This window comes from Pinus tabuliformis, chromosome 9, assembly GCF_031772625.1.
Source record: "Pinus tabuliformis cultivar Carrire ecotype Pingquan chromosome 9, CPIR1, whole genome shotgun sequence".
NCBI classification, from domain to species: domain Eukaryota; kingdom Viridiplantae; phylum Streptophyta; class Pinopsida; order Pinales; family Pinaceae; genus Pinus; species Pinus tabuliformis.
Window position 1 is genome coordinate 844,080,675 of NC_142307.1, and position 17,882 is coordinate 844,098,556.

The 17,882-nt window shown below is 36.7% G+C and overlaps 1 protein-coding gene across 1 annotated transcript in view; it reads left to right on the forward strand.

The window, feature by feature from the left end:
- The window catches only part of LOC149151424 (transcription elongation factor SPT4 homolog 1-like), a 112,160-nt gene that overhangs the window by 41,703 nt on the left and 52,575 nt on the right, over positions 1-17,882 (forward strand). The window contains exon 4 of the mRNA XM_089440767.1: positions 14,777-14,832. Coding sequence (XP_089296893.1) covers positions 14,777-14,832 — 56 coding nt within the window. The remainder of the gene's footprint in view (positions 1-14,776; positions 14,833-17,882) is intronic.

Genomic DNA, 17,882 nt, shown 5'->3' on the forward strand with positions numbered 1-17,882 from the left:
TGAATCTCATTTTTATCCAAGATAAGGAGTATCCTGGTCTTCCAAGATCTGAAAATTGTAGCACCATCCAACATGTCTTCTACTTTGATGACACTAGGCACCATCTTGACAAGAGATTTGGAATTTGTACATGCTGCTAAGTACTGGTCTAAGGTTGAAATCAATGGATGATCTTCAACAAAGCTCTGAAACCATGTCAAAATTCTATAGCATGTGCAGTGGAATACAATTTTTTGATTGGATAATTATTTCCTAATGAATTTTCAAACAATATTTTTCATGCCACTGTTATTATTGAATAATTGCACCTAGAAAATCTCAACTGTAAATGTAGCAGAAACAATAAAGATCATAGACCCATGCACAGTAGACAATATTTTTTCACCCTAGGAAACCAGTCTGGGAGAAAACCCATCAATCTTTTCTTGAGGAAAATTTCCTTTTCAACAAGGTTTACAAATTAGAATTTGCTTAGAAATCAGTGCCAATCATTACAAGTCAAATCACTAATCCAACTTGGTCAAACAATGTTGTTGGTCAACATTGGTCAAACTATCATTACAAGTCAAATCACTAGTCAAACTTGGGCAAACATTGATGCTAGTCAACGTTGGTCAACATTGGCCAAATTGTGCCTTCAAACTGTCATTACAAGTTAAATCACCAGTCAAACTTTGGCAAACATTGATGCTAGTCAACGTTGGTCAAATTATTAAGTCAACTTGGTCAACATTGGCGAAATTGTACCTTATGGTCAAACTCGCACATGCGGCCCGTGGTCAACTCGCACGTGCAACCTACAGGCAACTCGACCTGTGGTCAAACTTGGTCAAATCCTTGCACATGTGGCCACAGTCAAGCCCTTGCATGTGTCACTATACAGATTGTGGTCAAACCTAATCAAATCCTCACACATATAGATGTTGCTCAAACTCGGTCAAACCTTTCACACGTGCGACCTCCAAGAGAGATAGAATGATGAAGAAAAGATGTAAGATGAACATATTTCTCCTTCGCTGAATTTCTCCTCCATTAGAAAAATTCAATGAGCTTGTTATGTTGATGATTGTCTCACATGCACGTCTATTTATAATATATATAGAGCTCTAATGTTGAGTAGACGCACAAGAAACCCATTCACTTATTGAGACTACATTACAACTCAACATTAGACTAGAATTGTTTATTTCACTAGTATATAGAGCTCTAATGTTGAGTAGACCCATAAGAAACCCATTCACTTATTGAGACTACATTACAACTCAACATTAGACTAGACTTGTTTATTTCACTAGTGGGTGAAAACCCTCATTAAATAAGCATATCAACCCTGCTCTATAAAAAAATAGATCACTCCATCCCGGAGCAGACATTGTGAGTAGCATGGGTCAACCTCTCTGAGCTAGACATAAGGGCTAATGGGAGAAAGACTGCCCCGGGCCATTCACCCCGAGCCAAATCAACATGGCCCCATGGGTGAATGGATCATTCCTCCTTAGTCAAATTAGCATGATCCTATGCGAAAATGTTTGCCTGATGCTGCAAACCGTAGAAACATCAACAAAACTTAGTCAAATACAAAAAAATACAATAAAGTGAGTTAATTACACATGCAAGCTCAATAGAGCCACCAATACATTAAATAGAGGGTTGCACCTGGCCTCAAGTTTAACCATAATCTCAACTTTAGTCACCATAGGCTTCTTTGCCAATTGTAAAGCATCTATGTAACTCTTCCACCAAATCAAAACATGATTGAACATCTTCTAACTAGCAAAAGAAATCCATTGTTCCTCTCTTATTCTATGCATGATGATGAGTTAGCACATGGTCTAGACTCTACAGTGAAGATTAACCATAATCTCAACTCTAGTCACCATGGGCTTCTTTCCCAACTACAAAGCTTTTACATAACTCTCCCACAAAATCAAAGCATGATTGAACATCTTTAAATGGACAAAAGAAATCTATTGTTCCTCTCTTATTCTATGCATGCTGAAATATACTTATCCATTTTAGCAATTTATTGAGTTTCTTGACATCTATTTCTCCATCATAAGAGGGTATTTTGAGTTTTACTTCCAATTTTAATAGAGGATTAAAGGATGAAGGCAAAGTATTGTAATTACTTGAGATTGTAGGGTTCCTACCTTTAGTATCCTCATGGATAACATCCTCTTGTTTATACTCATTTTGTTGTGTTCTTTTTCCTTTTAGTACTTCACTTCCATGAGCTATAACATCATCTTCGCCATTATTGCAATGTTATGCTCCAACTTAGTGATTATGGTTTTTGAGTCTAACAAGAAATTTTCGTTATGAGAAGAGTTCACCATTTTTGACTGGCCACTCCTCTCTATTCCTAGTAGTGATGGAACAACCTGCTCTAAATGCTAAAGCTATGCCTCTAGATAGTTCATCATAACAAAGTTTAATTTGTGGAAAAAAATTTCTCATGCTACTTTTGGTGTTTAGGCCACATATTCACAATAAAGTTTTTTCTTAACAACATGAAATACTAATTGTAATTATATTAGAACACTCTTTGAATTGTTTACAATAGCAAACGACACAATTTACCTTGTTGAAAACCTCAATTGAGGATAAACGCCAACATTAAAATGCATTATCTTATTAGTCTCAGAAGATTACAATCTCTTGAAGTACACTCTCCACAATTGTTGTGTGCTTCAAATGAGCTAAATAGATTCATTATAAAGGCTTCATGACCATTCAATCCATTGTGTTTTTGCCCTCATGCTAGATTGTTGAGCCCATAATTACAAGGAAGAATTCTCATCTTCATAATACTAAATTTATTGTACCTTCTAAATTGTCCCCTTTTGCTTCGTCTGTCTATATGCTTTTATAGAGTTTTACGAAGATGTGGTCAAATATGATCAAAGGTATCAACCTTGACCAAGGTTACTTGGGAGCGGTAGCGGGAGTGGGGAGCGACATTTATTGTACGATATGCTTTTATAGAGTTTTACGAAGATGTGGTCAAATATGATCCAACCTTGGGTTACTTGGGAGCGAAGTTTATAGCGAATTTTTATATAATATATATTTTTATATATTTTGATGCATATATGTCAACAAAAGCATGTAGAATGATGAATTAGATATAAAAAACATAAAAACATGGATTGAACCATATAACATCAATCATCTAGAAGTTATAATCTTCATCAACCACGTCCACAAGTTAGTAACATACAACATATCGAGTCTCATGATTCATCAATCTTAAAGTTTCAAGCTTTCAAAATTCAATATATAACATTTGTCATCATTTATCACTAAAGTTGTACTTGTAACCATTACCATTATGAAGTAACCAAACTATAACAAAGAATATCTAACATGAAATGAAATGTTTCAACTTTCAACTTTCACGAAGCATCATATTCATAATTCATTACCAATGAGTTATAAATGCCAACTTCAAACTTCAAACTTAAATTGTCATATATTGTTTATAAAATGTACCATAATAAATATGAAAGAGTCAATAGTTATAAAAAGTACTAGAAACTAGAAAATGCAAGTAAATCTATTATCTACTGCTTGACCCTCTTGCCATGAGAAATTTCTAATTTCTTGTCTCGTGCTTTATTGGGAGTCTCCTCCTGCATAGTCGAACGACCTTGGTGCTCTTGACCATTGGGAGTCTCCCCTGCAAAGAGTGCTTGGTGCTCTTAATTAAATACAAGTTCCATACCCTAGTACATAACAAAATCTAATGGAAACATTGCAATCCCCCATAATCCCGAAATCTTGAAAAAATGACAAGTTTGCTGGATTTTGAGTGATATTCTACTCTCTATATGAAATCCAATGAGGTCAAAACCATTCTCAAACATCCAGAGTCATTTCATGGTAATGTTAATAATTTAAGTAAAAGGATGAAAACTAAAGATAAAGGAGAATGTCACTTTTACTTTAAGAATTTAACATTACCATGAGCTGCATATCATCACGAGGGCCATAGGATTGAACATTAGGCTGCCACACTAAAACAAAATTGTAATAGTTTCCTCTATCACTCCTTAAAAGGTAGGGAGCGATTTTTTTTTAGGGAGTGCGCTCTCGGGATCATTCCCAATGTGCTCTCGCCCGGAGTGTGCTCTGAGAGCGGATTCGGCAAGTGGGGCGCTCCCCCGCAACCATGACCTTGATTAAAGGAACCATTAGGACATTTAACAAAGGTATGAAAGACTTTGCTGACTATTAAAATTTCTAGTTGATGTTACATTAAATGTCCCAAATTCACTCTCTTACATTAAATGTCTCGAATCTCCTCAAGATGGTCACCTTTGAGATGTTAATTTTCCTACAAACCTAGTACCCAACAATCCATTGACCTAGTAGATTAAATACAGTGTTCCACGGGGACTCGCCCCCCCCAGGGGTCTAGTTTCCTTGCTCCCCCGCGCTCCGGGGACTTGGGGACGAGTAGGGGACGTTTCCCCACGCCCCCAAAAATGAGGAAACTCAGGGGCACATGCCAGGGAGTCGTTTCCCTTTCCTGAGGGGGCATTTCCGAAAAAGGGGATGTGAGGGGATGTGGGGGGGTGAGGGGGTACTAGAGGGGGCGTGGGGGGACGTGGCACACATTTATGCAAAAAAATGATTTTAATTAACTTAACCCTAAAACTAATCTTTAATTAACAGTTAAACTAAGCGTAGGGTTTTGGAATTTAGCTGTTTCATGTTATAAAAACGACAGGGTGAACACATAACAACACACATAGCCTTCACACGCTGTGTGTGTTGTTATTACTGGATCTGATCACTCCCATGCATGGAACCTCGATGGCATCTGTTGGAACATTGCAGATTGCAGAATGGACCCTTGATATGGCTATCACATTGGTAATGTGATTTGGTTATTTGCAGGAATTCTGGAGTGCACATATTAGACAAAATTGAAGGCAGATCTTGAGGATTTCTATCACTATGAACCATCGACCCTCTGATTAGACAAATTTTGAGTTTGATCCAAACAAATTCGTTTATCTGTGGTTGCTGCTCAATATTACCCTACACATTCTGTGAGGAGATCATCCCTGAAGTGGTTACTCATCAATGCTTCTCTGCTTCCCTCAAAGCTCGGCTCTTCAAGATTCACTATGGATGATCAACATCAGAGGCTCCCTCTTTGAAGAATTCAGTTTGTGACGATAAGAAATATTAGAAGGCAAAGAAGTTCATCTACAAATTAACTTAACTTTTGTGTGGCTCTAAGTAACTCTAACTGGTGTCTTACAAGTATTGTATAATCAAGTTACTGTAATCCTTGAGGTCATTGTAAATTGAATTTAAACAAGAGTTTCAAAGTAAAGGAGCAGACACTGTAATACATATAGCCAAATTGTCAGATATGGAAGCTACAAGTTTAGATTGCAGATTTTTGGAGTTATGATAGAAGTATGAGTAATGTTCTAGACACAAATGTGCATCAGTGGACAGAGGCATTAGCATCTTGTTATGCCATCAGGTGTCTGCACAACAGTCACTCTTCAACAAGGATACAATTGACAATAGAATTCACACGAGCATAACACAACACTATTGTTTTGTATATCCTTGTAATTGATACTATGTGCAGATGGGCAAAACTCACCAATGATTATAGCAGTTTGGCCTAGAACTGAACAAAGTTGCGGAGGACAGAAGTGTTAAGATTATGAGATTGAGATCTTTTATTGATAACAGAGATGCAGGAAGAATAGATCTACAGTTTTCTTCTACAACGACATTGTTGAGGTTTGCTGTGTAATATCAGAATGCTGAAGATGGTGGTATTGCTGTCTTTGTATTTCGTTATAATGTATGATCATTGATGTATGATTATAAATTAGAATTATAAATTTATTATTTTATATAATATTAGAAATTTAGATAGTGATATTCATATCAATGATCATGCTTTGCAGCTTTTCAATTCAAACCAAATTGTCATAGTGGACTCAATTAATAAATTATATTTTATATTTATAAGTTTTTAAGACCCTGATGCTCCCCCACGTTTCCTAAAAAATGATGGGGAGCTTTTGCATGGGCCGCTCCCGCACCCCCTCGCCCCCTCGTCCCGGAACCTTGGTGGAACATTGATTAAAGATCTATTGAATGAATGCACAACTAGGTTATTAACATTAATTAGTGGATGCAAAATATAACCAATCTAAAAAATTGATGACACAACAAATTTTGCCCAATCAAACCAGTTCATCATTAAAATTCTCCAGAATCTACTTAGGCTCCCATCCTCTTATAATCGCCCAACTAAGGAAATACATATACAACAACTGGATCTGATCTAGCTAATCAATCCATCCTTGGCTGTTCTGGATCTCCTTGCTACCCCCTTCCTTGGACCCAACACACTAGAGTATTTCACTCATTGAGATGCCCCTCTCAATATTGTGATCCTGTATGGTGTGTCTTCTCCCCTCTCCTTAGCCTTGCTTTTATAAATTTTTGTTGAGCTAAATCCCTAACCATAATCTCCAAAGTGATTGAGGGCCGAGATTAGATTTCGCCTCACTTGAGATCAAGCGCTGGGATTAGTTGACATAACGACTATGTACTTTTCTTAAGTTAAAACTTAGGCTAAGTTACAAATGCAACTTGCTCATTCTATAACAAGTGTCTAATGAGATCTTGGGTGACTTATGCATGCCAAGACACTTAAGCCTATGCAAAAGTACCTGCACGAGCTATAAAACATTAACACTCCCTCTTCGTGAGGGAGGTACTACTGCCCCCATGGAACTGACTTTGATCTTGGAATTGCGTGCACAACCATGGTTGCTCCCTCTGAACTAGAAGCCTTCCCTACCATATGTTTTGGAAACATCCTCGAAGTCCTGCTCTCCTTAGCCTGGTTCGTAGAAGCCTCCAACTTTTGAACATCTTGTAAGGTCATCTCATACTAAGTGACCATCTTGACAGATTTGGAGGAATTTGTCAATCGCTTCCCACCTCTTGAGCTTGAAGGCTTCACTCCCTTTGAGGTGTTCAACCTTTGGAGCTTCCCGCTCCTTGTCCTTTGTAACTATGCTGCTTTGTGCCATTGCTCAAATAGGTTGGCCCTTTAGCCTATACAGGTTGCTCTCTTTAACTCTAATGACATGTCTCTCATCAGAGCTAGACCCCTTGGGCTTGATTAGTACCTTCCCATCTTGGAATGTTACAAAAAACCCCTTCTTCATCATAGAGACTGAGAAAAGACTCCACTTGAGTTCTGGCATCCATAGCATGTCTTTTACTTCCATCCTACCTTCTGACTAAAGTTGAAATACCACCATTCCAACCCCTTTTACTGCATAGTTTGCATCATCTCCAATATCTACATGCAGTTCTAATTCCTACTTGGTTAGGATGTCAAACAGTTTTTGTGCTCTTGTCATGTGTCTTGTGGCTCCATTATCTAGCGAACCCACTAGTAATATGCTTGAGGTAAGGTAGGAAACAAGTGTGAACTTGGTTCCAAACTTCTTGGAAAACTCCTCTTGAGCTTCTATTGACACAACCACAAGTGATTGCATGCCCTTCCCCCCCTTCTTCCTCTATGGACATTGTGAAGCATAGTGTCCAGTCTTATAACAGGCGAAATACTTGACCTTAGTCAAGTCCTCCTTCTTGGGTTAGGAGGTTGACTCCTCAACCCTACGAGAACCTTTGCTTTTTGTTTCCCGACTAGCAAGAGGAAGACTCTCATCATCCCCACTCTTCTACTCCAGACAATGATTTCTCTCAGATCTGCTTTTGAGTGAAGTCGTCCCGTAGTTTGTTCCTTTGTGGTAGCTTTTCTCGTGCTAGAACGCCATCACAAAGGTCGCTGATGGTTTTGAGAACCTGCTCAAGGTTATCCTTACAAGCTCCTTATTTGGCATGACTACACAAACTAGAGCAAGTGTCTAAGGAAGAACCCTAATCTCCAAAGCGATGGATGGATATAATTATATTTACTCATTTTATCTTATAAAATAAAAATAATTTGATCAACAAAGTTTGTATACTCAGAGGAATGCTCTGATACCAATGAAACGAACAAAGTTCATATACGCAACTGAATAATTCAGAAGAATTGGAATATGTAAGTATCCATCGTAGGACAAGTAGTAATTGTATATAAGAATTATTGAATGTACAAAAGATGTTTAAAATGATTACAATGAGGGTGCGCTTATATACCCAGGCAGGTGCCCTTTCATGAATGGTCATGTCTGTAAGCCATGCCTCTTCATTACTAACTAACTAACTGTTAGATAATTATTATTTATTATTATTATATTTACATTTATGATTTTTATATGAATTATATTCATAACATTGTCCCTCTCCTAAAAAAGCTTTGTCCTCAAAGCTTATTGATGAAAGGGATGGATCTCTTTTCTCGTTTCAAATATCTTCTCGTCTCAGAACTTTCATCTTTGTTGATACAAGATGATATGATCCTCTGAGTGATAAACAAAATTGTCTGACTGAGAATGGATCTGACCATCTTAGATTAATCTTTTGTGAAATCTTCTGATCATTGGAAATTTGTAATGAATTGTTATCATAGGACTGGATTCTGTAAACTTCAGTATGCCTTGGAACATAAATTTGTTGTTAATGTTCTGAGTGATACTGATAAGTAGTTTGATTGAAAAGTCTGCTCTTGTGATTCAGATTTCAATAAGGAGTTCTTCATGTTGGACTTTCCCTTATCACGTGTGTGGCAATTTTTTGATGTACTTCTAGTACTGCGGTTGTTGTGTTGGGTACAAAATCTTCACTTAGAATTCCCATTGTTTGAACTGCAACATCTGAATATGTTTTTAACTTTTGTTGGGTTCTCATCTTCTTGAGTTATGATATTTACTGGATCGATATTTGTTCCTTTATCTTCAACTTGGATTATTTCGACTGGAGATTTCAATACTTCTTCTTGAGTAAGTTGTTCTAACTTGTCATTTAGTGACTTTTTGTCACTTTTAAGCATCTTTATTTGCGTAGGAAGCTTTTGGTTATGATTTCTTAGACATAAAAGCTCTTTGTTTTCGGAATCGTTGATTTTGTCCTTAGTATCCTTCTCTTTATCTTTTATACTTTTGATTTGTTCTAGTAATTTTTTATTAAGGTTCTTTAAATGTAAATTTTCCTCTTCCTTCTCTGATAGAATTTCGTTAAGCTTTTGGTTGGAACTTTCTTTTTCTTGTTTAAGTCCCTGTTTTTTAACCTTAGATTTCTTGACTTGTGAAATTAATTTTTCATTGTGGTTTTTAATTTGATGAATTTCTTCACTTTTATTGGATATGACTTCTTCAAATTCTTTCTGCTTTGGTATGGTTTTTTGATTATATTGAAACATCAATTCTGAAATATCCTTAAAGTCTTCTAATGAAGGTGTTTTTGATTTTGAATTGCTTGTGATGTTTCGAAATGTGACCATCTTCCCCTTATAAGGAAACGTAAAAAATTGTCTCTATGTTTAACATGAACGTACCCAATTCCTTAAACCAAGGTTGATTGAAAATTATGTCAATCTCTCTATCAAACACAATTACAACACGAAATTGAGATATGTACTCATAATGATCTACTGGCATTTGTAAATCACTAATTTCATACTCCTTTTTGCCACAAATACATTTTCTTTCACCAATGCTTGGCTCTTGAATAATTGTTGATTTTCCAAATTAATGTTGATGTAATTTTCCTCGTTGCTTGTGATAATAGCGATATCAATTTTTTTTCCTTGGATACTTTTAATGTAATTAATTTGTTATCCATAACTGAAAGACCTTTATAGGAAACTTTTCGTTCCTTTGTTTCTGGATTGGACTCCATTTTTGGTCTTCAAGTATTTAAGTACTTTCAATTTTTTTTTTTCCTAAACTTGCTCTTTTTTCTTTTTTGGTTTAATATTAATAATTTCCTTTGTACTCTTCTTTCTTTTTTTAATATATACTACTTTAAATCTTCTTTATATATATATATATATATATATTATAACCTGAAACTTTTTATAATTTTAAATCACCTTATATATATATATATTTTCTTAATATTTATCCTTTTCCCTTTTAACTAATAATTACTACCTTTGTATATTTCCACCTTATACATTAATGTAATGGTGCCCCAACCTTTTCGAATTTGGTTAATATATTATCTGTCTTTATTAATGTTACGGTGGTCGATTTTTTGTAACATCGTGATCCTCTGCTCACAATGATAATAGCCGCGACCAGATAATCATTGACCAACAATTTTTTTTTCCTAATGACAACTAGATCATATTGAGACGATTATGTTAGCGGTTGGTTGATTATTGAATTTGGCATCTGTTTCATACAATGGAAGAAAGGGAACCAGGGCAGTGTGTGTCGATAGATAGGGTGTGGCAGCGGAGAAACTTTGTGGAAGCTACTGAGAAAGGCGATGATGGATAAGGCATGTGTGTATGTAGTATTCGATGCGACAACGACAATATTGAAGTTTGGTCAAGCAATGGCGACACCTTGGGCTGGCGTCGGCTGATCGGAGGCAGTGATGATGGGTTGTTGCTATGTCACAGGGTCTAGTGTTTTGGCGGCCGAGCGAAAGTTGACGTGGGATTGAGGTCTGTTATGAGTGATTGTGTGGCCTAGCGATGGTGGCCCGATCACTGCTACGGCCAAGTAAGTATTTTACTTTTCGGCTATTTTGATTTTTTCTCTTTTTTTATATAATTTTTTTTAGTTGTCTTTTTTTTTCCTTTTCATTTTTTTTCTCTCTATTTTTTTAAAATATCTTTTTATTGTTATTTTTTATAGATATAATTTTTTTTAATCCTTTTAATATATATCTTTATATATATTTTACTTTTTATTTTAAAATAATTTTTTTCTTTTATTATTTTTTAAATGGCCAAAGGCTTGATAAATGGAGAATCTCCCACTATATAGTGAGACGCTTGATTGTGATGACAACTACATTGATGAAGACTTTAATGGCCAATGGTCGGGATCGGAGAACATAGCTTTGATACCAATGTAACGAACAAGGTTTGTATACTTAGAAGAATGCTCTGATACCAATGTAACGAACAAAGTTCTATACTCAGAGGAAATCTTTGATACCAATGTAACGAACAAAGTTCATATATGCAGCGGAATAATTTAGAAGAACTGGAATATGTAAGTATCCATTGTAGGACTAGTAGTAATTGTATATAAGAATTGTTGAATGTACAAAAGATGTGTGAAACGATTACAATGAGGGCCCGCTTATATACCTAGGCAGGTGCCCTTTCATGAATGGTCATGTCTTTAAGACACGCTTCTTCATTACTAACTGACTAACTATTAGTGAATTAATAATTATTATTATATTTATATTTATTATTTTTATATGAATTATATTCATAACAGTCAATTCCTTCTTCTTCTTGGGTTGGGAGGTTGAATCCTCACCCCTATGAGAACCTTTGCTTCTATTTTCCCGACTAGCAAGAGGAAGACTCTCATCATCCCCACTCTTCTGCTACATACAATGATTTCTCTCAGATCTCCTTTTGAGTGAAGGCGTCCCATAGTTTGTTCCTATGTGGTAGCTTTTCTCGTGCTAGAACACCTGTCACAAAGGTAGCCCAGGATTTTGAGAACCTGCTCAAGGCTATCCTTACAAGCTCCTTATTTGGCATGACTACGCAAACTAGAGCAAGTGTCTAAGGAATAACCCTAATCTCCAAAGTGATGGATGGGTATCATTATATTTACTCATTTTATCTTATAAAATGAAAATAATTTGAGCACTAAAGTGATTGCTAAGGTTGAGGGTCTATTAGGCAACATCCATCTCCTTGGACACAGGCCTGTGCAAAAGCACCTGCCTAATCTACAAACATCACCACAAACCTCAGGCTCACATAGAATTTTTGTGGTCCATAACCATCTCCCTATTTTAGTGGATTTTGGCTTGTGCATTAGAGGCATAGAACAATATCAGATTTCCTTGACCAAGGTTGCATGGATGATGTGGATCCAAAAAGTTTTAGGTTTCTTTATGCGTGTGGCCTACCATTCAATATCCTTCTCTCATCCTATTAGTATGAAATGGCACAAACCATTAATGGTGCTCCTAAAGGATACAAGAGCCCTAAATATTATGACAAAGCCAGAACCGTGGGACTTGACAATGAAATAGCCAAAGTCCATAGTGCTTTGTGACAATTTACAAATGATTGGACCCAATATGGGGCATTCATTGTATTTGATGTTTGGACAAATATTAATTGCAGGGCATTGATAAATATTCTTGGTGTGTTATCCTTGTGGTGTGGTCTTCCTCCTAGCCCATGACTATTCAGATCGTTTTGACACTGGTATTAATGTTGAGGAACCCTTAATTTAAACCATTCAATAAATTGGCTGTATAATGTCATTCAAGTCATCACTGATAATGTTGCTCACTGTAAGGCAACAAGAGAAATTATTGAGGATGGGTGCCCTAACATGTTTTGGTTAGGGTGTTTGGTTTTCACATTGAACCTTTTTGATGCATGATATTGTTAAGATGGACCTTGATTATTCATTGATTAGTGCATTGTACTAGAGAGAGAAGAAAAATGATAACATTTATTATTAATCGTAGCATGGTCCACCACATTTTCAACAATCGCTCTTGGAGCTATAAAAGATTGCGAAGATCACATTTGCTAGTTATTACCTCATCTTCTAGCATCTTTTGAAGGTAAGAGAGGCACTGGCTAGTATGGTCTCAAGTGAGTCACGGTAGGTTTTGAAGGATAACATTGCAACCACATCTGATAGACATGAATTTTAGGTGGAGGACATCATGGTTGATGGTTATTCTTGGTAACTGGTGAGGTATGCTCTGTAGTTCAAGAAGCCTATTTGTAGTATGATTTGGTTTGCAAATACATATTCGTTGATGGTTGGGGAGGTGTATGAGCAGATGGACAACATGCTAGGCCAAGTCAAAGACATTGTTGAATCAAGAAACACAATCTTGTATGATTATATTCATAACCTTGTGGTCAAAAGGTGGGATGACCTGAATGTGCCACTCCATGCCCATATGTCCTTAACGCTCAAATAGTATTCTCTGTCTTGGTACGCCCAACCATGGGGGTGGGGTTAGGAGAAAACCATACACAAATCCAGAGGTACAAATGCATATATGCTTGCATTAGACAAGTTGGTTCCTAATAAATAGGAGTGAAGTACGAAGCCAATTATGCAAGTACATCAGTAGACAAGGAGTCTTTGCAAACCTGCGTGCAACTAAAGATCAAGATAGGTTCAGTCTATCAAATGATGGAATATGTATGGCTCCTCTACCACACATCCAACATAAATTGGCTGGGAGGGTGCTTTTGCATTCAAACACTTGTTTTGTAGAGAGATGTTGGAGCACCTATAGCTTCATCCACAGTGTGAAGAGAAACAACCTAAATGTACATTGGGCATAAAGCTTGGTTTATGTGTACTACAATTTGAGGTTGTTGCCCCATTATTACGAGTCAACAAAGAATGATAGAACATATGTGACTTGAGACAACAATCCAGAGGAGGTGAATTTGGAGCATGGAGCCATAGTTTTGTAGTGCTTGGAGGTTGAACTTTTGGATGATCATATTCATGGAGCAGAGATGTTACCCCCATTCAGTAGCAGGTTTATAGCGGCAGGAGCTTTGCCTTTATCTTCACAATGTTTAGTGTTGCATGGGGACCCTGTAGATGCAGGAGCTTTGCCTTTAGCTTTGCAATGTCTAGTGTTGTGTGGGGGCCATGTAGATGCAGACTGTGTTCCATGAACGCTTCCACTTACTCATACTCCTTTTGTTCATGGATCACAGGAAATGAAACTAAAAGTTTCTCGCGGCAAGAGGAAAGCTTGCTAGATATTAGATCTATTTTTCTTTGTTTAGTTTAGTAGTCTATAGAACTTAGTACTTTGTCTTTATTATAAGTTATAACCTATTTTGTAAACATTATATGGCAGTTTAATTTTGAATTTTGAACTTTTAACCTAACTTTGAACTGTTGACTGCATCTTACTATTCGTTGGTAATGAATATGATTCTTTGTTTCATTTTGTGGTTGATTTATGTCTTACAATTTGTGGATGACTAATTTTATATATGGACTTGAAGGTTGGTGAGATCATTTGATGACAACGTTGTATGTTATAACTACTGGATGATTGATGTTATATTTGTACTAAATGGTTGGTGCTTTAATGATCATCATTAATCCAGTAGTTAAATCTGTAGCTAATTTGGCATTCTACATGTTTTTTGAACATACATGTATCAAAATATGCTAAAATATGTATTATATAAAAATGTTCTTGTAATTTTTTTGCTCTTGAAGCTTTTTGAAATTTGAGCCTCCTGCTTCCACTCCCAATCTTGCTCCCTACTCCAACAGCCTTGCTTCAAATTCATATATTTAACGAGAAATGATTAGCTATTTTCAAGGGAGCATATATAAATAATTCTTTTGCACTAAGATATAGTGAGGTACACAGCACTCTTGCTTATCTACAATATGGTGTATAGTGTGATATGCACTTAATTGAGTGATTAATGTTGCTACTACAGTGTGACTTCTTTCTTCTTATCCTATAAACATCTGATGTTTGAGATTGGAGATAAAAAGGAATTTAGTTAAGTTGGATGTTTCATCTTCTGTTTTGAGTGGCATTTAGACTGAATGAGCTTATATTTTCTTTACTAGAAAGACCTAATGTACTATGATTGTTGCCACAGGATAATTTCATGTATGGACCCAACCAGAAGCTGGGCAGCACGTTGGTTGAGAATAAGTAAGCTTTGAACTCGAGACTTTTTTCACTCGTGGTTTTAGTACAGTTTGTATGCTTTAAACTGAGGACTGACATTTTTAGTAGTTTTGGTACATTTTGCTTGCTTATAAGTTTTATAAACATTGTTTATTTCTTATATCTGTTACTGGGTTTTGTTCAAAATTTTGTATGTTCTGGCATCCCCATGCATTATAGTTGTTGTTATTTTGTAGTTGCAATGATATAACTCATTATTATTGCCCACAAACATGAGATTCTATGTGAAGAAAACAGATAAGGCAGTTCTGGACCATCATAAAACACTATTCATCCATATTGAAAGAAACATATCAATCTTGCAATGTTTCACACAACATTTTAATCATGTAGCAGTATATACCATATTCTCATTGTAATGTCCCCGAGGAATAATTGGCCCAAGGGATGAAGTGCCCTATCGATCCTCGTAGGCTATAGTCCTCGATAAAGGGGAAAACCCCAAAATACCCCGAGGAATAATTGGCCCAAGGGATGAAGCACCCTATCGATCCTCCCCCAAAATACCCAATGTTTGGGCAGCGGTGGACAAGTTTTGGGCAGCTAGGGAAAAAAAACCCAAAGGTAGGGTTTGGTGTGAACCTCACTCAATTAATTAAGTAGAAAAATCCCAAGGAAACAAATCATAAGTTAAATACTCCAGAAGACTTGGAATATGAAAATATCCATTGAGGATACAAATATTATTATATATAAAATGTATGAGTAAGAATGATGATACAAATGAGAGTGGGAGGTTTGCTTATATACTATGCAGGTGTCTCTTCATAGAGAGCCATGTCTCATTTAGACATGAATCTTCAACCTAATCACCAATTAACTAATCATTATTAATTATTATCATTTACATTATTTCCTATATATTTATTTATAACAAGGGTTAGATTCAGTCTAGGGCATCATTGGATTGAATTATTTGTCTATGTTTTGTTGAGCTTGAGGCTTTGAGGGTTTAAGACCCCATTTTCTCCTTGGACTAGTTTCGGAGGAGGTGTCCCACCCTAGCTGGTCACTTTTCTTTGTTCTCGCTAGCGAGGAGACTATCTAATTGAAAGAATAACTGTGGTGGAAATCTGATAAAAAGGCAAGTTTGGATTCATCTGAGATTAGGACAATTATCTTGAAGCCCACCGAAATTTATCTGAAGCAGATAGACAAAATTTACAGAGGCAACCAAGACCACTTGTAGCCAACAGTTCGAGGTCTGAGGCATCGAAACCATCTAGGGCTGGTAATCCAAACTCTCTGAGGCAGGGTGACACCTTATAGGGTTGATCTCGTGAGATTTTGTAGTAGTGCAAGTATCTTCTGAGGGTAAGTGACACCATTTGATACTCCTGTGGTAAATACAAGGGTTTCCTGAGGCCATTCCCATAGACCCGATGTTTTGAGGGAAGTGCGGCTCCTGTAACAGAATGAAAGAGGAACCTGAGGGAATGTGAGGATAGAAGGTTGCATCAGATCCAAAATTTGTGAAGTAAAGGCAGGAAACTAGTGTGTTCTTGAGACCACTTAAGTATTCGTCTAGCTAGAACTCATATAGTGTTTTATCAGTTTGTGGATTAACCTAGATTAATTTGGATCTCTGTTTAGTTTACTGTTGCACTGTTGAGTTTATTGTGGTTTGTTCGAAACTATAGCTATTGAACTTGGGCTATGCTGGTTTGTGGATCTGTTGGTTGGTTGAATGATGGCATTATACTGTTGGCTATTCCTATCACTTTGACACAAGGGTCTCTTCCTGTGGCTTTTCATAACTTTAGGGAACAAGTAATAAAGGCAATAGAAGAATTTATGATTCTTGTTGTCTAGTCTGTGGATTAATTTAGGAACTAAGATCATTTGCTGTTAAGTGTTAGAATTACTGTTGAATACTATTCCTATGCTTGGAAGCCCTTATTGATGATTGTTTAGAAATCATAATTACTCAGTCATGCATTAGTTTTGTTATTGTTGGAAAGCACTGTTTATTCCATTATTGGATAAATGAAAGAATTTTGTTGAAAAACCCTAGTTTCTTGAGAAACCTTAAGTGCAACAATTGCCCTATCATATTACAGTGGTATCAAAGTAGAACATCCTGGCAGTTTGTGAGTACATGAGCTTTGTGTGCTTCTAGAAGATACATGCAATGTCACAATTATGAGAAAAAGGAACAACCATTGTTCAACCATGGGAGATAGAGGACCCTGGTATCTTACTAAATGCCATACTCTAGGGGCAACAAGGACAACATGACCCTGGTATCTTACTAAATGCCATACTCTAGGGGCAACAAGGACAACATGTATTAGCTCAAGGACAGCAATAATTCGCTCATCTAATGGCTCAACTCATATGAAACCCAAATGTTGCTAGCAACAATAAAACTACCACTGAAGATAGCGGTACCCATAATCTTGGTCCTACTGCACGTACTAACACCAGGACAACAAGTGGAGGGAATCTCAGACCTTTGCTTTCTCAATTTTTAAACCATCAGCAGATAGCGGCCAAGAAGCAATGGAGTCGAATAGACTCTTTGATGAATACTTTCGTGAGTATGCAACACTAGAGGAGAACATTCGAACAACCCTAACTTTTCAGTAATACAACAACATCAAATACCAGAATAGACCTAGGGAACAACAACATCCGGATATGATGTGTAAGGTAGGAAAGTTGTCCATACCCTCTTGATGGGTCATCAAAATACTCAGCAAGGGCTTGGGCGCAAAAGTTGGACACCTATTATCGACTTAATCCCATGCAGGAAATAGATGCTATTCAATTTGCCATGCTACACCTAGAAGGAGAAGCACATGATTGGCAGTATCATGGGTTGGTAACGTTGGGACATGCAAACATAGATTGATAGATAGATTTGATCGGAAGAACCCATATATACACTTTAGAGAGCTGACACAACTCAAACAAATCAGATTGCATGAAGAGTATATCGCAGAATTTGAACAGACTGCAGTCATGGTCACATGCATAGTTGAAGAAAGACTAGTCATGCTCTTTGTAGAAGG